Source organism: Macaca mulatta, chromosome 11 (genome assembly GCF_049350105.2).
Source record: "Macaca mulatta isolate MMU2019108-1 chromosome 11, T2T-MMU8v2.0, whole genome shotgun sequence".
Classification (NCBI taxonomy): domain Eukaryota; kingdom Metazoa; phylum Chordata; class Mammalia; order Primates; family Cercopithecidae; genus Macaca; species Macaca mulatta.
This window is the reverse complement of record NC_133416.1, coordinates 33,644,340-33,664,365: the sequence shown is the minus strand read 5'-3', so window position 1 is coordinate 33,664,365 and position 20,026 is coordinate 33,644,340. Positions and strand designations below refer to the sequence as shown.

The following is a 20,026-nucleotide window of genomic DNA, read 5'->3' as shown; positions in this document are numbered from 1 at the left end:
AAGAATAGAGTTCCCATATACTTGCCTCACTCCACACACACAATTTCACCTATCATTAACCTCTTGTAGTAGTATGGTACATTAGATATAATTAGTGAATAAATATTGATACATTATTGCTGACTAAAGTCTACAGTCTATTTAGATTTCTTTTTTTCTTTTTTTTTTTTGAGATGGAGTTTTGCTCTTGTCGCCCAAGCTGGAGTGCAATGGCGCGATCTCGGCTCACTGCAACCTCCGCCTCCTGGGTTCAGGCGATTCTCCTGCCTCAGCCTCCCAAGTAGCTGGGACTACAGGCATGCACCACCATGCCTGGCTAATTTTGTATTTTTAGTGGAGATGGGGTTTTGCCATGTTGGCCAGGCTGGTCTTGAACTCCTGACCTCAGGTGATTCATCCGCCTCGGCCTCCCAAAGTGTTGGGATTACAGGCGTGAGCCATTGCACCCGGCCTCTATTTAGATTTCTTTAGTTTTTACTTAATGTTCTTGTATTAGTCTGTTCTCATGCTGCTGATAAAGATATACTTACTTGAGACTGGGCAATTTATAAAAGAAAGAGGTTGAATTGACTCACAGTTCCATAGGGCTGGGGAGACCTCAGGAAACTTAACAATTGTGGTGGAAGGGGAAGGAAACACATCCTTCTTCATATGGCAGCAGCAAGGAGAAGTGCAGAGTGAAGTGGGGGAAAGCCCCTTATAAAACCATCAGATTTTTTGAGAACTCACTGTCCCAAGAACAGCCACCCCCATGATGCAATTACTTCTCACTGGGTCCCTCCCACGATGTGTTGCGATTATGGGAACTACAATTCAAGATGAGATTTGTATGAAGACACAGCCAAATCATATCAGTCTTCTTTCTGCTGAAGTATCCGATCCACATAAATTGTCATGTCTACTTAGGCTCCTTTTGGCTATGACAGAATCTCAGACTTTCATTGCTTTTGTTGTCCTTGATAGTTTTGATGAGTACTTAACAGATATACTATAGGTTACTCCTCTTGGAATTTGTTGTTTTTCTCATGATTAGACTGGAGTTGTGGGATTATGTGATAAGACTTTAACTTTGTAAGGAATTGCCAAACTCTCTTCCAAAGTGGCCGTACAATTTTACATTCTCATCAGCAGTGAATGAGAATTACTGACACTTCATATCCTTGTCAATATTTGGTAGAGTCAGCTTTTGGGACTTAAGCCATTCTAGTCAATATGCAGTGGTTGGGATGTAATTTTTTTTTTTTTTTTTTTTTTTTTTTTGAGACAGTCTCACTGTCACCCAGGCTGGAGTGCGAGTGGCATTATCTCAGCTCACTACAACCTCCGCCTCTTGGGTTCAAGTAATCCTCCTGCCTGGCCTTCCTGAGTAGCTGGGATTATGGGCACCCACCACCATGCCCAGCTAATTTTTGTATTTTTAGTAGAGATGAGGTTTCACCATGTTGATCAGGCTGGTCTCAAACTCCTGACCTCAAGCAATCCACCTGCCTCAGCTTCCCAAAGTACTGAGATTACAGTTGTGAGCCAACATGCCCAACCAGGATGTAATTTTTAAAGTTGGTCATTTAGTCTTACTGTCATACTTTTTATGTTGAGCATTCCTAATCCAAAAATCTGAGATCTAAAATGCTCAAAAATTTGATCTTTTTGAGTGCCAGTATTCCGATTTTCGAATCAAGGATGCTCAACCTGTAAATATAATGCAAATGTTTCAAAATCTGATACAATCAAATTCAAAACCCTTCTTGGTCCTAAGCATTTTGGATAAGGGATATTCAACTTGTGTGATAACTGACTATAGAAGCATTAGCTTTCTCCTAATATTCCTCTTTAAATAAGCATTAAGAAGAGAATGTGTTAACAGATATTTAATAGCATTTCACTTATTTTGTTAAAATTACCTGTTCTCTTTGCTTTCATTACTAACCCCTTATCAGCTACATTCCATTGGTGTTAAGCTACACTCTGATGTTAATGTCTCCTGTTTAACTGCTTTTGGTTAATTATTTATTCTCATTTTCCATTCTTCAAAGTCATTTTTGCTTTTTGTTTGTTTTTATTTGTTCATAAAGCTTTTTTGTTTCTGTTACATTATGTAGTTTTGTACCAATGGCTAGAAGCAGATCGTCATGGCAAGAGCCAAGATGCTGCAAATACGACTTCAGGTAAAAATAAAATTAAAAACAAGGATGGGCTGTTATAAATCATTGTTTTAAGTGACCCCAAGCCCATTGTAAATGTTTCTTTATTCAGTTTTGCTTGGTCAGACTTACAGATGTTATTTTATGTTTCTCTTCTCTCATCTGCATCTTAATTTTCATAAAGACCTCATTTGCTTCAAGCCTTGAAAACATGTATTCAGTAGCCTTTAAGCTCTCTTGGCAGATATTTCCTACTTTCTTAGGAGGAAAAGCTTCAATTTAGTAGGAGGTTATTTGGCAGTATTACTTGGAGTTAAGCTGATATGTAGCTGTGGTAGTTGTACAAATTTATAGTCCTTGTTTGTTTTAAGATAATATTTAAAAGGTAAATTTTAAGTACAGGATGCATATGTAATTTTCATTTCCTGGGAATCCAAATTCTTAGACTTAGTTATTCTCCTGTGTGTGTGTTCCCCCCACCCCAGCAGTAAATTCTAAGTTAGAGCTTTATGAAACATGTGTTTAAAATGAGAAGTATAGGTTGTTCCCCCATCTCTCATCCCCAAAAGTCATCACCAAGATTCTCTTATTTTGGCTGGTGCTGGTAGGAATAGCTGCATCCAGTCATTTCTAAATTCTTTTTTTGGGGGGGATGGAGTCTCACTGTGTCACCCAGGCTGGAGTGCAGTGGTGTGATCTTGGCTCACTGCAACCCCCACCTCCCGGATTCAACTGATTCTCCTGCCTCAGCCTCCTGAGTAGCTGGGATTACAGTTGCATGCCACTATGCTTGGCTAATTTTTGTATTTTTAGTAGAGACAGGATTTTGGCACATTGGCCAGGCTGGTTTCGAACTCCTGACCTCAAGTGATTCACCCGCCTCAGCCTCCCAAAGTGCTAGGATTACAGGCATGAGCCCCTGTGGCCGGACCATTTCTAAATTCTTAACAGTGATACCAGAATTCCAAAATAATTGGTTCTTCCTCTAATATCCTTCCAAATCATATTTGCCAAGACAGCTGTGTATATATAGCAATGATCTTTCCTGTTATCCCTTTTTTAAGCAATCTAATAAGTGGAGTGGTGGTGGTTTTGCTTTTCTTTTGTTACATTTGTTACTGTTTTGTGGCTTTTTTTGTTTTTGTAACATTATTTCTTTCTGGAAGTGGTTTCCTTCTAGTGGATTATTTGTGCCTCAAGAAGGTGCAGTGTTCCTTAGTTAATAGAACAATTATATTGAGAATGGCACTTTTATGACCTTTCTGATATATCTCCTGTTCCATTACTAACTTGATACATGAATGAAGATAATGTTATTTTAACTATACACAGGCAGAACTGAATTAAAAGGTAAGTGTTACAAGGAGTTATATGATAGGTTATGTCATGTTTCTTCTGCTTCTGCAGTATTTCATATTTTATTTACATTTATGGATAATAAAAGCAAGTATTTCTGGTGTTAGAGGGTAGGTGAAGGAGAGGGTTTCTCGATGGCTGTATACCATGAAGATGCACTGTTGCTTTGTCAGTGCACAATCAGCAGCATAGACTTTATAACTAGGAAGAATTTTGTTTTTTTCTCTAAAGTAAATGAAAAGTAACTTTTAAAAATCTTTCTTTTCTTTTCCTTTCTTTACTCTCTCTCTCTTTCTCCCTTTTCCCTTCCCTTCCCCTCCCTCCCTCCCTCTGTCCTCTCTCCCTCTGTCCGTCCTCCCTCCCTCCCTCCCTCCCTCCCTCCCTCCCTCCCTCCCTTCCTTCCTTCCTTCCTTCCTTCCTTCCTTCCTTCCTTCCTTCCTTCCTTCCTTCTCACCCTCCAGCCTCCACCCTCCCCCTTACTTTCCTTTCTTTCGAGATGAGGTTTCACTGTGTTGCCCAGGCTGGTCTCAAATTCCTGGGCTCAAGTGATCTGCCCACCTCAGCCTCCCAAAGTGCTGGGATTACAGGCATGAGCCACCATATTCTGGCCAAGTAACTTTTTTACTGAAGAAGTGAGTAATTTAAAATTTCTTAGTGTTCACAGGAAAATGTAGCATCAGCTTAAAAACATCATGGACTCTTCCTAAAATCAGTTCTGAGCCCTGAATCTGTTCTTTGGCCACATTGACTCTCATGGACAGTTTCACATTCCTCTGCTGACTTTTTGATGCTTACATACTCTAGAAGCATGGTGCAAAAATTGATAAACTCTACTTAGGGATATCTTTGACAATTTCTCTTCTAGAAATGAGTGCTCTCAACTCTTAGAAGATGGAAGTATAGAGTAGAAAAATACAGAGATGAAATGTTTGCCTAAATAAGTCAGAGGAATCTAAATAAAATAATCATCATTAGCCAAGGACTTCAATTAGAAATAGTAGTTTAGTTGCCTCAGCAAATACTTAAATTATGTGTCCTCGTTCAAAAAAGTTCCTATGTATTTTATATTGTAGTCTCCAGCAAGATTTTTGAGTGCGACTTTTTCTTCCTTCTGTGATCTGTTTTGCATTCCAAGGTGTTTTTTCTTTTCTTTTTTTTTTTTTTTTTCATATTTTTACCCAAAATAGAAACTGAGTCTAACTGGAAGTCAAATACAGCTCATAAATCAAATTGCTTTGTGATATTTTTAATAGTATAAATACTGTTAAGTGACATTTATCTTTTGCTGTAACAGCTAGTATTTTGTACTTAATTAGAACTCTAAAAGTAGGAAAACACAGAACACAATAAAATTGCTGCAAGGTCTTCTAGTTCCTTGATCCCAGATTTTTGACATCGAGAATTTCATATCCATCTATCTTAAAATATTTCATGAAACATTTAGGGATAATAGGTCTTAAGGGAATTACTCTGGTTGAGGAGGTTAAAAAAACTAATCTGATAGCTATTATTGAATTTTCAATTTTTTACTTTTCAAAAATTTATTTTTTTAAAAAAAAGAAAAGAAACAGTGTCTCACCATGTTGCCCAGGCTGGTTTCAAATTCCTAGGCTCAAGCAGTCCTCCTACCTTAGCCTCCCAAAGTTCTGGGATTACAGACGTGAGCTACTGTGCCTGGCCTGAATTTTCTTATATGTAATTAAAATGTAGCCTACTTTTATCTTTCCAGAATTTTGCCAGATAATGAATTTAACTTAGGATAGCTCATTTATTTTAAAAGGTTAGTATGTTTAATGTGTTCTGTCTACTAAACAGGATGACTCAGCAATGATGTTTGTAATTCTGTTAGTTTTGTTCCTTAACATCCTGGATATGCAGTCACATTTCTCAGAGATTTTTGTGGAAACTCAAGCCAAATTGCCTCCTTTGAGCACTATAGCTTGGGGGTCTAAGTGTGTATAAAATTTTAGGATCATAAGACATATGATTCGTTTAATACAAGACATTTATTTTCTGAAGTAAATGTTTTCATATAGTTTTTTTATTACCACACACTGAAATGTGGACCATAATTAGGTTACAGCAATGATTATATTACCATATTTTGATTTTTAGTATCAGTTGAGTGACCAGGATTTTAAAATTCAGATTCTGAAGTTTTAAATGCTGCTCTGTTGTTAAGTTTTTCAGTTGTCCACTGGGATTTTACAAGTCAGATGGTTAGAGGCAGAAATTGTATCAGATCTCAACATTATCAGTCAGTAGTAGGTCTATAAAATAAATATAAAACTATGACATGCTTTTGGAAAAGTTCTAGATATTAACTATGTATTAATTATTTGTTGTAGGTGAAAATTTTGACCAGAGTCCTTTGAGAAGAACATTCAAATCCAAAGTTCTCGCCCATTATCCTCAGAATATAGAATGGAATCCTTTTGATCAAGATGCGGTTAACATGGTATGTGTTTTTTCCCCCTCATTTTCTCTTTAGCCTTGTTTTTACTTTATTAAGATGAAGGTAGTGACTGTATTTTGAATTTATTCTTTATTTCATTTATTCTTTAAGTGATTTTATAAGAAATGTGAGGCCGGGTGCAGTGGCTCACACCTGTAATCCCAGCACTTTGGGAGGCTGAGGCGGGTGGATCACCTGAGGTCAGGAGTTCAAGACCAGCCTGACAAACATAGTGAAACCCTGTCTCTACTGAAAATACAAAATTAGCCAGGTGTGGTGGCGCATGCCTGTAATCCCAGCTACTCGGGAGGCTGAGGCAGGAGAATTGCTTGAATCCAGGAGGTGGAGGTTGTGTGATCACACCACTGCACTCCAGCCTGGGTGACAGAGTGAGACTCTGTCTCAAAAAAAAAAAAGAAATGTGATATTGTCCTCAGTTTAAAGATCTGGAAGCAGAAGCTCAGAGAAGCAAGTTACTTGCCCAGAGTTTCCATAGCTAATAAGTTTATACAGTAGATCCTAAAAGCCCATTTTAGTTTCCTACTATTAAACTGTGTTGTGCATTTGTATTAATACATAGAAGCTTTGATAAACAGTGATACTACTTTATTGGCCTAAGAGGAGCCTGATGGTAAGAGCCTGATACAGTTTTCATATTTCAAGGAAAGTTGTATGGTAGTCCTGTGATTTGTCATTTTTGCAGACAATGTAAAGATGAAAAGCAACTTAATTGTATTATTTAGATATAGTAGAAATCTGAATTTGTATAATTGTTATCGGTGAATGACATCCAGCTTCTTGGCGTCTTGAACAAAAAATTGGACAAAACGTACAAACCAAGGAAAGAATGAAGCAGCAAAAGCAGGGATTTATTCAAAATGAAGGTACAATCCACAGGGTGGGACCAGGCCCGAGCAAGCAGCTCAGGAGCCCATTACAGATTTTTCTGAGGTTTAAGTACCCTCTAGAGGTTTTCTATTGGTTACTTGGTGTACACTCTGTGTAAATGAAGTAATGGCCCACGATCAATCTGTTTGGTTGTGGGAGGATACCAGTCAGAGGCTGAAGCAAAGCTACACCCTACATAAACATACAACCAATCAGAGACTGAAGTGAAGTTACAAAGTTATACTCTTGTGCAAATGAAGATTTGGCCCCCGACCATCCTGATTGGTTGTGGGAGGGGAACGATCAGAGGTACTTTCAATTTTTTTTTTTTTTTTTTTTTGAGACGGCGTCTCTTGCTCAGGCTGGAGTGCAGTGGCGCGATCTCGGCTCACTGCAAGCTCCGCCTCCAGGGTTTACGCCATTCTCCCGCCTCAGCCTCCTGAGTAGCTGGGACTACAGGCGCCTGCCACCACGCCCGGCTGTTATTTTGTATTTTTAGTAGAGACGGGGTTTCACCATTCACAGGATGGTCTCCATCTCCTGACCTCGTGATCCACCTGCCTCGGCCCCCCAAAGTGCTGGGATTACAGCCGTGAGCCACCGCACCCGGTACTTTCAATTTTTAGTCTGCCATGCAGAAAAAGGGTGGGGGGAGAGTACAAAGGGAGTAGCCACTGGTCCTTTTGCTACTTGGGCATGGAAAGTCGGGGTTTTCCTTTTGATTTAGTTCTAGAAAGTCAGCATGAATCGGCCTTAGGTTCCCTGCCTCCAGACCCTGTTCTCCTGCCTCATAATGAGTTACCAGTGCTGATTAAATGTCTCTTTTATCCCTGCATGATGGTGTGCATCTATAATCGCAGCTACTCAGGAGGTTGAGGCAGTGTGATTGCTTGAGCCTAAGAGTTTGAGACCAGAATGGGCACCATAGCAAGACCCTGCCTCAAAATAGGTACGTAGGTAGGTAGGTAGGTAGGTAGGTAGGTAGGTAGGTAGATAGATAGATAGATAGATAGATAGATAGATAGATAGATAGATAGATAGATAGACAGTCAGTCTCCTTGAGAGGTTCTTAGAAATAAAGTAGGTCATAGTTTTCAGATTATTTTAAAGGGCTCTTCTTAGAAGCCTGAATAATATTTTGGATGTCCATAAACTCTATGATTATATAATTCAGGGGGCCCCAAAGTAAGGAGATACCAGGCATGATAGATACAGAAATGAATTGGGTGTATACATAAGAATGGAAAAAAAAAAAAAAAACAGAAATGGTTAAAGGTGAACTGAGACACAGTGATAGCCATTGCTCTTTTTGAGGTGTTTTGTTTTGTTTTGTTTTTGTTTTTGTTTTTGAGATAGTCTCACTCTGTTGCCCAGGCTGGAGTGCAGTGGCACAATCTTGGCTCACTGCAACCTCCACCTCCTGGGTTCAGGCAATTCTCCTGCCTCAGCCTCCTGAGTAGCTGGGATTACAGGCACATACCACTATGCCCAGCTATTCTTTTGTATTTTTACTAGAGACGGGGTTTTACCATGTTGGCCAGGCTAGTCTTGAACTCTTGGCCTCAAATTATATGCCCTCCTTCAGCCTCCCAGAATGCTGGTATTGTGAGCACATGCCACCACACGTGGCTCATTTTTGCATTTTTAGTAGAGACAGGGTTTTGCTATGTTGGCCAGGCTGGTCTTGTACTCCTGACCTCTAGTGATCCACCCGCTTCAGCCTCCCAAAGCACTGAGATTACAGGCATGAGCCACTGTGCCCGGCGTCTTTTTGAGTATTTTAAAGATAGTGTTAAAAGATTCCATTATAACCTGATAATCTAACAGAAGGAAATTAATATTGACTAGATGTCTGCTGGGGTACATTATGTATGTTATTTTCACATACATGTTTACATGTACCCAGTGAGAATTCTGATATTTTCAAAGGTTAAGTAATTTGCCCAAAGTTAGGCAGAACTCAGAAGTTAAATCCAGATCATTTTTACTCTAGCTCACTTTTTTTCTCATCTGCCTTGCTGCCTTCCCAAAAGAAAAACTATATAACTTAGTTTTGATCTGCACTAGAAATGTTATGGGTCACACTGGACCCTTTGTGATATTTTCGTATCACAGTAAACTCTTTCTAGCCTGGGCTCGCTCTAGGGAGGGGATAGCATGGTGCTTTTTGTAAGGACAAATGCCTAAAGCACTTGGCACTTTGACTTTGATTCCTTACAGAGTACAATGTGGTTATTTTCCCAAACTGTTACCCAATACTAAAATAATCAGAGATGCCATTTTGCTGGAAGTTAATATTGTAGATGCTTAGCATCATCTTTGGTGAAGACTCTACTATAGATATTAAGTAGAACACAACTGTTAGTTATCTTCATAAGACTTGGAAGAGTCCAGACAAGATCTGACTAAAATAGTCGAACAGCAGTGACAAAAAAATAACTTATGAGCTGCTTATGTAGCAAATTAATAGAAAGGCATTTAGGAAAAGAATGTTTAAATCAAGCAGTAGAAAACTGGGTAAGAATGTGAATAGATCACAATACTTAATCTTCTTAAATTAGTAAGATATTTCAAAATATAACTTACTCTGTGAGAAATCAGAATGGTGTTCAAAATGAGTTTCTAGCCTAAGCAACATAGGGAGACTCTCTCTCCACAAAGAAAAAAAGAAATAGCTGAATGTGGTGGAAACATGCCTGTGGTCCTAGCTACTCTGGAGGCTGAGGTGGGAAGATCACTGGGGCCTGGGCACAAGTACTTTCTTACTATATGAATCCACAGTCATTTGGAGCAAAATGCCGCCCTTGATGTGTTTTCTTTCTTTTAATCATTTGAGTGAATTAATAGTGAGATATCCATGGTAGCTTTTGCCTCTATCTGCAAAACAATAATCTTTAAAGTAATTATCAGCTTCCTTGATCTGTCTTTGATATTTTCTTTACTCCTTGCCCCTGAGGTTGTTCTATGTAAGCAGCAAAAGTTTTCCCCTGAAGAATAATTGCAAAGACTGTGTTCGATTGTTAAGCACCACGTAGCGTTTTTTTTATTGCTGCAAATCTAAAAGGATTTGCTTGTACTCCTGGAAAATCTCTGAAAAGCATCCCATTAGTTTGCATTCGGGTCATAGATTTACTGCCTTTAATTTCCTCTTTGATTTACTAGTAAGTGCGTTTGTATGAAGCTGTAATTTATCCCCACCTAAAGGTATAAAGCTTTGTCTTGCCTTTAGCAAAATTCCACTGCAGTGAGTCATCACCTTCTGTAATATTAGTCCTTCCTCTAACAAACAACAGTAGTGCTTTGAATAAAAGGTCATTAATTTCATACATAAATTAAGTACCCAAAGCAATGAACTTTGTTAAGTAAAATGTTTAATGTGTATGAGTGCAGTGCAAATAAAATAAAAAATAAATACAAGTGACAGGTGAAATAATCCTGAATTAGTTTTTTTCCCTCAGTTGCTGATTCAGAGATTTTTATGAAAAGAATATAAATATCACAGAACAGAAAGAACAATACAATAAACAGTCATGTATGTAAATCACCTAGAATTAACATATGCCAACATTGACATGTTTGCTTCAGATCTCTTCCTTTCCTGTCCTGTCCTGTCCTATCCTGTCCTGTCTTCCTGTCTTTCCCTCCCTCCCTCCCTTCCTTTCTTTCCTTTCTTTCCCTTGTTTCCACAGTCTTGCTCTGTCTCCCAGGCTGGAGTGCAGTACATTTGATTAAATTAATTTATTTATTTGAGACAGTCTCACTCTGTCACCCAGGCAGTTCGGTGGTGCAATCTCAGCTTGCTTACAACCTCTGCCTCCCGGGTTCAAGTGATTCTCATGCTGCAGCCTCTTGAGTAACTGGTATTATAGTCGCTCACCATCATGCCTGGCTAATTTTTGTATTTTTAGTAGAGACGGGGTCTCCCTATGTTGGCCAGGCTGGTCTCAAACTCCTGGCCTCAAGTGATCTGCCCACCTCAACCTCTGTGAGCCACCGTTGCCAGGTCTGCATTTCATTTTAAATGAAATAAAGCATTGCAAACAGAGCTGAAGGTCCCCTACCCCACTTTAACATCTCTTTGAGGTAATTTGCTTTGGCATCCATGGCTATGTAATATTCTAGTTGATAGATCTTATCTTTAAGCCTGTGTTGTACCTAAGAATTCATAGGAAGAAAACAGAGTTAATAACTTTTAAGCAAACTGCATGGAAATATAAAGATTCTATTTTATATGTCTGTCCTAAATGAAACATCATAAATATGCTATTTTAGGTAACTAAACAGTAATAACTATTATAAGTCTTGCTTTACAATTTGCTGTTTACTTTGATCACAGAGAAGGATATAGTGGAAAGAAGTGCAAAGAATAAATGGTGAAAGGTTGGCTGAAGAAACCTATTCAGATGCTTATCTTGTAAGATTAAAAGGAAAAAGGGCTGCACATACTTTTTGTAGACTTAGCAATTACTTGAATTTGAAATGGATAACCCCAAATTACATTCATAGGTTTGACATTAGAATGAAGGTAAGCCCTCATTTTGAGCCAAGTTTAGGTTCATAGCTCACAATAAAAAATTTTTTTTTTTTCTTGAGACAGGCTCTGGCTCTGTCGTCCAGACTGGAGTGCACTGGTGCAATCTTGGCTCGCTGCAGCCTTGACCTCTCCCGTGCTCTAGCGATCCTTCCACCTCAGCCCCCCAAGTAGCTGAGACTACAGGTGTGCACCACCACGCCTGGCTAATTTTTGTACTTTTTGTGGAGACGGGGTTTGGCTATGTTGCCTAGGCTACTTTCGAACTCCTGGACTCAAGCAATCCGCCCACCTCGGCCTCCCAGAGTGCTAGGATTACAGGTGTGATCCACCACGCCTAGCCATATCTCACAGTAAAATTATAGGAATGGGGCTTTCATTGCTGGAGGACCATTGCCGGAGGACCCTTCTGCCCCTGCCAGCCCCATCCTCTCCCCTGTTTCCTTAACATTGCAGCTACAATATTTCGCTGGCATCTCAAACACAACATATCCGAAACTGAATTCATTATTCTTCCCACCAATCTTTGTCAGTGAATGGTACAACCATCCACTGTTTGCCAAGTCTAGCAATGTACACATCACCCTGAAAGTTCTCACTTACTCACCCTCTCCCATATAGAATCAGTTACCTGTCTACTTCTCTCTGTTTCCATATACTCACTTTGGTCCAAACCATCAAGATCTCTTACCTGGACTCCTGCAGTAACCTGTCCATTTCATTCTTCATACTATAGCTTCTTCTGCTGTTCTTTCTCTCTGGAAGGCTCTTCCACCTCTCCTTCACCTAGTGAATTCTTACTGTTCCTTCAGACTTCACTGTAACCATTTATGTAGAGAAGCCGCTCCTGACCACCACCTTCCACCATCTTCCCAGCACTCAGGTCACCTTAGGTTCTCTTAGTACCTTGTACCTTTTTGTAGCACCTATCTCAGTTGCAATTAACCAATTACATAGCTAGTAGTCAACTGTGTATCTCCTGCTGTAATGTAAGCACCATGAGAACAGGAACAGTTTCTCTTTTTCATTGCTGTATCCCTAGCTTTGCGCATAGTAGATGTTCAAATTGTTGAATAAATGAAGTGATACTTACTTGCTTACAATACTTCTCTTCCCTGTCCTTGACTAGGTGTGACCTCCACTTATAAAACCATATCTTAAGCAGAAGCAGTTACTCTGTCTTTTCTTATGATATCTTGAACAGAGTCCATAGCAACACTGATCACATTTTTTTGGTAACTGGTTTCCATGTCTGTCTTTCCTACTAGACTGTGAACTCCCTAAAGGAAAGGATTATTTTCATCTTTGTCTTTTGAGTTACCAAGATCTAATGCAAAACATGGGACAAAATAAGTGTTTGTAGAAGGAGAGAGGGGAGAGAGGTAGGGAGGGAGGCATTCTGAGAAGTGTGTTGTTAGGTGATTTTATTGTTGTGCGAACATCAGAGTGTATATACATACACAGACCTAGGTGGTATAGCCTACTATACTTCTAAGCTATATGGTATAACATTTTGCTCCAGCCATCGTCCTATATGCAGTCCATTGTTGACCAGAACAGCAGTATATGACTGTGTTTGCATAATGAGGGAGAGGCCATGTAAGTCATAGAACTACAAAATGTGGAAAAAGGATTTTTAAAACTCTAGCCAAACTGCCTGAAACCAGTCTAGGGAAATATAAGAACATTTGCTGACTCAAACTGGGAAAGTTACACACTTGTCATTATAAGCCTGCTTTGACTAAAGTAACCTGGTTACTAGTAGTAATCTCATCATCAGTGACACCTCTAATTTTTAGTTGTTTTATTGTGGGATGGTGAAGGGGTATTGTTAGTAGATAGCAGTGTTATGGGTTAATTAGAGATATTTAATACCATGACAAATCTTGATTTATATTTCAGGTTTTCTGAGATTTCTTGCAGTTCCTGACAATTTAACAATTGTGACGAAACTCAGATTTTCTGAGAAAGTATCTTGTAGTTCCTGATATAAAACAATACTGTATAGCTTTTAAAAATGGAAAAATAATAGCATTTTGCAGTTAATGTTTCCCGATTAGAAATATAATTCTTACTCTTTTTGATTTGTTGGAAGAGCATTTAGGAAAATTTCTTACATCTGTTGTCTGTAGCATAGAAAGCCATTCTTCACTTTGAGTACAACTTTTGGCAAGCTTTTTCTATAAATGTTTGAATGTGTGCTCAAGAAAGCTACAAACCCGTAAGGGAATATTTGGCAGCTGTTCAACAGCAGTTGAGCTATGATTTTGTGATTTAGGATGACAGGAACGCCTATCAATTAAGTTAAATCTTTATGTTGACTTTGGAGGTCACTATGTTTCTGTATTGCCTACTTGAGGGAAAAACAATTACAAACTGAAGGCCATGGGCTGTGTCTCATGCCTGTAATCCCAGCACTTTGGGAGGCAAGGCGAGTGGATCACTTGAGACCAGGAGTTCGAGACCAGCCTGGCCAACATGGTGAAACCTCGTCTCTACTAAAAGTACAAAAAAAAAAAAAAAAAAATTAGCCGGGTATGCATGCCTATAATCGCGCACACTTGTAATCCCAGCTACTTGGGAGGCTGAGGCAGGAGAATCCATTGAACTCAAGAGGTGGAGGTTGCAATAGGCCGACATCACACCACCGCATACCAGAGTGGGTGACAGCGAGACTCCGTCTCAAAAAAAAAAAAGTGAATTACAGACCAGATCAAGAGGTGAACTAAGCCTGGTGCTTTACCCCTAGATGTTGTTTTTGTTTGTTTTCTTGTTCATTCATTTATTCATTCAGCCAATTGTTATATGCCATGCACTGTGCTAAACAAGTTTGAGTTTAGCCTGGAGCAAGAATAATTCAAATCATCCCTTCTACAATCTTTATTGACTACAGTAAATGTGTCGAATGAGGTTTTTGGGTTTTTGGGGTTTTTTGTTGTTATTTGTTTGTTTGTTTGTTTGAGACAGTCTCACTCTGTCATCTAGGCTGGAGTGCAGCGGCGCAGTCTTGGCTCACTGCAACCTCTGCCTCCTGGATTCATGCGATTCTCCTGCCTCAGCCTTCCAGGGAGCTGGGGCTACAGGTGTGCACCACTACACCCGGCTAATTTTTTGTATTTTTGGTAGAGGCAGGGTTTCATCATGTTACTTAGGCTGGTGGTCTTGAACTCCTGAACTCAGGCAATCCACCCGCCTCAGCCTCCCGAAGTACTGGGATTGTGGTTGTGAGCCACTGCACCCGGCCACATGAGTTTTTTATTCATGCTATCAGCAGAACAACTCATTAGCTTGCTATGATGAAATCAGCCTTAATTTGAAGGTAGAATTATTAAAAGATTCTGCCATAGCCTTTCCTTATACAGTTATTCCTAAGACTAGGAATAAGTGGTCTTTACCCCTTACCAAATCCAGGTATTCATAGCTTTTACCTAAGTCTGTATCTCATTCTATCCAAATATACATAGTAATTTAATATGTAAAAGAATTGAGTAAATCTGCCTTAGTCCTTTCCACATCTCGTATTCGGTGATATGAAATATAAAGACATTTCACTGGTGCACTAATGCTGAGCTTCACAATTTTTTCTTTTTACCCTTGTTATCAGTCACCACCTGTTATGGCCCCAAATAGTATATTATTCCATTGCAATTCCCTTGAATGTTTAAAGTTATTGAAATATAGTACTAGCCCTTGAGTAGCTGGCAATCTAGAGATCAAACAGAATTATGCAATACTAGTAATGTGTATGTTTATGTAATGTACATATGTTTACAGTGGTGCAAGACTTTAATTGCTTCTCCACAATAAATACTTTCTAGAGGAGTAACATTTTATGGCATGCAAAAGATGAAGAGAACACTATTTTTTATGGAAAGGTAAAGGAAGACCTCTCTAAGGTAGTATTTATGCAGAGACTTAAGGGAAGTAAGGAAGTGTTTTGATTATCTGTCGCTGCATGACAATCCATCCCCCTACCAGTTAATGGCTTAAAATAGGGCAGTTTTTTTTCATGACTTTTTTTCATGAAGAACCAAATAGTAAGTAGTTGAGGTATTGTGGGCATACAGTTTCTGCCACAGTCACTCAGCTCTGCTGTTGTAGTGTGAAGGCATCCATAGACAGTACATAAATGGATGGATGTGACTGAGTCCCGGTGAAACTTTATTTACGAATCAGGTGGCAGATTGTATTTGACCTAAGGGTTTTTCTTAGTCCATACCTACCGCTAAAACAAAATACTTTAGACTGAGTAACTTACAAGGAATAGGAATTTATTTCTCATAGTTCTAGAGGCTGAAAGTACAAGATCAAGGTGTCTGTAGGTTTAGGGTCTGATGATGGCCTAGTCTCTGCTTCTAAGATGGTACTTTGTTATTGTGTACTCAAGAGAGGACAAATGCTGTGTCCTCACATGGCAGAAAGGATGGAAGCAGAGAAAAGGCCCTAGGGTGCTGCTCCCTTCAACCTTTTATAAGAGGGACTAATCCTTTCATGAGGGCAGAGCCTGCATGACTTAATCACTTCCCAAAAGTCCCCACCTTTTAATACCATCACCCTGAAGTGATGTTCCAACGTATGAATTTTGGAGGCACACATACATTTAAACCCATAGCAGGGCTGTTGTTTGTTGACCCTTAATTTAAAGCAACAAAATCATTACTCAGCCTACATATCTGCAACGTAGGTAGCTTTTGGTTGGCCGCGCCTGTGTTCTAATCCATGTCAGTTTGGGAGGTTTGAAGGCTGAGGACTGAAATCTCTGAAAGCTCACCCATTCACAGACCTGTCTCCTCGACCAGGCATATAGCTGGGGCTCCTTCTGTCTCTGTGTGGTATTTCATTTGGTCTCACCAGTCAGGCAGCTTCAGGCTAGCTAAACTCTTTATATGTTGTCTCAGGGCTCCCAGAGTATGTTACCAGGTTACCAGAGAGAGAGAGAGAGAGAGAGAGAGAGAGAGAGAGAGAGGAGGTGGAAGCTGTATTGCCTTTTTTAGCCTCTGCTCAAAAGTTACTCTGTCACTTGTCACTGCTGTTGCATTTTGACTAGGCCAGGGGTGGGCATACATGACCCCCAGGCCAAATCTGTCCAGCTGACTGTTTTTACAAATAAAAATTGTGTTGGAACAAAGCCATACCTATGTGTTTAAAGGTTGGTGCAAAAGTAATTGTGGTTTTGGACTGAATTTTAAATCATAACTAGGCTCAAACACATCTTTATTAATCAAAATAAGAACCATTACAGTCAACACATTTTTGCTGATGAGACCTAAGTTTGTTTATTCCTGTAACATAAAAAATCTGTGCTTTGGGATTTGGTGAACTCTTGGAAAGCATTTTCTGCATCCTGCTGGTTGTTGAAGCGTTTTCCCTGCAAAAAGTTGTCGAGATGCTTGAAGAAGTGGTCGTCGGTTGGCAAGAGGTCAGGTAAACATGGTGGATGAGGCATAACTTCGTAGCCCAATTCGTTGAACTTTTGAAGCGTTTGTTGCGCGATGTGTGGTTGGGCTTTGTCGTGGAAAAGAATCGGGCCCTTTCTGTTGATGAGTGCCTGCTGCATGCTTTGCAGTTTTTGGTGCATCTCATCGATTTCCTGAGCATACTTCTCAGATGTAATGATTTCGCCAGGATTCAGAAAGCTGTAGTGCATCAGACCAGCAGCAGACCACCAAACAGTGACCATGACCTTTTTTTTGGAGCGAGTTTGGCTCTGGAAAGTACTTTAGAGCTTCTTCGTGGTTCAGCCACTAAGCTGGTCATTGCCGGTTCTCTAATGAAATCCACTTTTTGTTGCACATGACAAGTCGATTGAGAAATGTTTCGTTGTTGCTGTGTAGGATAAGAGAAGATGACACTTGAAAATGATGATTTTATTTTGTTTTGTTTTGTTTTGTTTTGTTTGAGATGGAGGCTCGCTGTGTTGCCCAGGCTGGAGTGCAGTGGCACAATCTCGGCTCACTGCAACCTCCACCTCCCTGGTTCAAGCAATTCTCCTGCCTCAGCCTCCTGAGTAGCTGGGTCTACAGGCACATGCCACCATGCCCGGCTAATTTTTTGTATTTTAGTAGAGACAGGATTTCACCATGTCGCCCAGGCTGGTTTCGAACTGAGCTCAGGCAGTCCGCCTGCTTCAGCCTTCCAAAGTGCTAGGATTACAGGCATGAGCCACCGCACCTGGCTGAAAATGATGATTTTTTAAAATTTCCACTCAGCTCATGAGGCACCCACTTACCGAGTTTTTCTACCTTTCCAGTTTGCTTCAAATGCCAAACGTCCGTAGAATGGTGGACATTGAGTTCTTCAGCACCTTTTCATGTAGTTCTAAGAGGATCAGCTTTGATGATTGCTCTCAATTGATCATTGTCAACTTCCGATGGCCGGCCACTATGCTCCTTATCTCCAGGGCTGTCATCTCCTTTGCAAAACTTCTTGAACCACCACTGCACTGTGCATTAGTTAGCAGTTCCTGGGCCAAATGCATTGTCGATGTTGTGGGTTGTCTCCACTGCTTTACTACCCATTTTGAACTTGAATAAGAAAATTGCTTGGGGCTGGATGGGGTGGCTCACACCTGTAATCCCAGCACTTTGGAAGGCCAAGATGGGCAGATCACTTGAGGTCAGGAGTTTGAGACCAGCCTGGCCAACATGGTAAAACTCTGTCTCTGCTAAAAATGCAAAATTAGCTGGGCATGGTGATGCAGGCCTGTAGTCCCAGCTACTCGGGAGGCTGAGGCACGAGAATCACTTGAACCTGGGAGGCGGAGGTTGCAGTGAGCTGAGATTGCGCCACTGCACTCCAGCCTGAGTGACAGAGTGAGACTCCATCTCAAAAAAAAAAAAAAAAAAAGAAAAGAAAAGAAAGAAAGAAAACTGCTCTAATTGCTTTTTAACATTTTTATAGTCTAAAATAAACCTAAAATACACAGCAAGTAATGAGTCATTAGCAGAAAAACATAAAGCAAGAAATGCCTGTTAAAATGATGGGCCAGGCTCAGTGGCTCATGCCTGTAATCCCAGCACTTTGGGAGGATGAGGCAGGCAGATCACGAGGTCAGGAATTTGAGACCAGCCTGGCCAACATAGTGAAACCCCATCTCTACTAAAAATACAAAAATTAGCCAGGTGTGGTGGCAGGCACCTGTCGTCCCAGCTACTTGGGAGGCTGAGGCAGGAGAATTGCTTGAACCTGCAAGGTGGAGGTTGCAGTGAGCTGAGATTGCGCCACTGTACTCCAGCCTGGGTGACAGAGCAAGACTCCGTCTCGGAAAAAGAAAAAAAAAAAAAAGATGTATAACATAACCACATTTATTTAAACATGTATTCTAATATCAGATGGCAAATTCCAACAATGCAAAAACCACAATTGCTTTTGCACTCACCTAATACAGTGTGGAATAGAGTAGTTGTGGCAAAGACTGTACGGCCTCCAGAGCCTGAAATACTTATCTGTCTATTTATAGAAAAAGTTTCCCAGATCCTGGTATAGGCATTCTCAGCAGCCCACCTAGGTTCAAGGAGAGTGAGCTCCACTTCCTAATGTGGAAGTGTCAAGGTTTGGAAGAGTGTGTGAAAGTAGAAATATTATTGGAGCTATATCTGCCACAAGGAATGAGTCATGTGGATACCGAGGGGAAGAGAGTTGCTGGGAAAGGGAAGAGCAGATTTTGATGGGAGCACGTGGGGTGTGTTTGTAGAATAGTAACATGCCATTGTTGCTAGAGCAGAGTGGGTGAGTTAGAGAGTACAAGATGAGGGCAGAGAGGTTGCTGGGGGCTGAGTCATGCAGGGCTTCCTTGTAGGGCATTATAAGGACATGAGCTTTTAGTGAGATGAGAGTCCATTGGAGAATTTTGGGAAGAGTGACAAGATCTAACATTTTCTAAGGATTGCTTTGGCTCTTTTTTTTTTTTTTTTTTTGAGACGGAGTCTCACTCTGTCGCCCAGGCTGGAGTGCAGTGGCCGAATCGCAGCTCACTGTAAGCTCCTCCTCCCAGGTTCACGCCATTCTTCTGCCTCAGCCTCCCGAGTAGCTGGGACTACAGGCACCCACCACCGCGCCCGGCTAGTTTTTTTGTATTTTTTAGTAGAGACGGGGTTTCACCGTGTTAGCTAGGATGGTCTCGATCTCCTGACCTCATGATCCACCCGTCTCGGCCTCCCAAAGTGCTGGGATTACAGGCTTGAGCCACCGCACCCGGCCATGCTTTGGCTCTTATAAGGGAAGTAGATTATGGGAAACAAGGGCAGAAGCAGGGAGATTGGTAAGCAGGCTGTTACATCCAGACAAGAGAAGAGGGTGGCTTAGATTAGAGTGGTAAGAGTAAAGATCAAAACAATTACTTTCTGACTCAGGAGGCTGAGGCGGGAGGATTGCTTTTACCCAGGAGTTTGAGGCTGCAGTAAATTGTGATTATATCACTGCACTTCATCCTGAGTGATAGAGCAAGACCCCATCTCTAAAAAAGAAAAACAAAAAAGAAGCAACAGCAATTAGTTTCTGCATATATTTTTGAAGATAAAATTGATAGTATTTGCTGATGGATTGGATAATGGGGTAAGTGAGAAAGAGAGGAAGAAGTTAAAGATGACTCCAAGGTTTTTATCCTGGGCAAATTAGATGGATGGAATTACAGAAAAGACTGATATAAGGAGAAAC

The 20,026-nt window shown here is 40.4% G+C and overlaps 1 protein-coding gene across 11 annotated transcripts in view; it reads left to right on the top strand.

Moving 5' to 3' along the window:
* DENND5B (DENN domain containing 5B) overlaps positions 1 to 20,026 on the top strand; it is a 208,577-nt gene that overhangs the window by 86,282 nt on the left and 102,269 nt on the right. For 6 of the 11 annotated variants that reach the window (XM_077953824.1, XM_077953826.1, XM_077953819.1 and 3 more), the window contains 2 exons: positions 2,100 to 2,165; positions 5,846 to 5,955. In XM_077953824.1, the coding sequence (XP_077809950.1) occupies positions 2,100 to 2,165; positions 5,846 to 5,955 (176 nt within the window). The remainder of the gene's footprint in view (positions 1 to 2,099; positions 2,166 to 5,845; positions 5,956 to 20,026) is intronic. The other 5 variants (XM_077953825.1, XM_077953827.1, XM_077953820.1 and 2 more) reach the window with 1 other exon arrangement.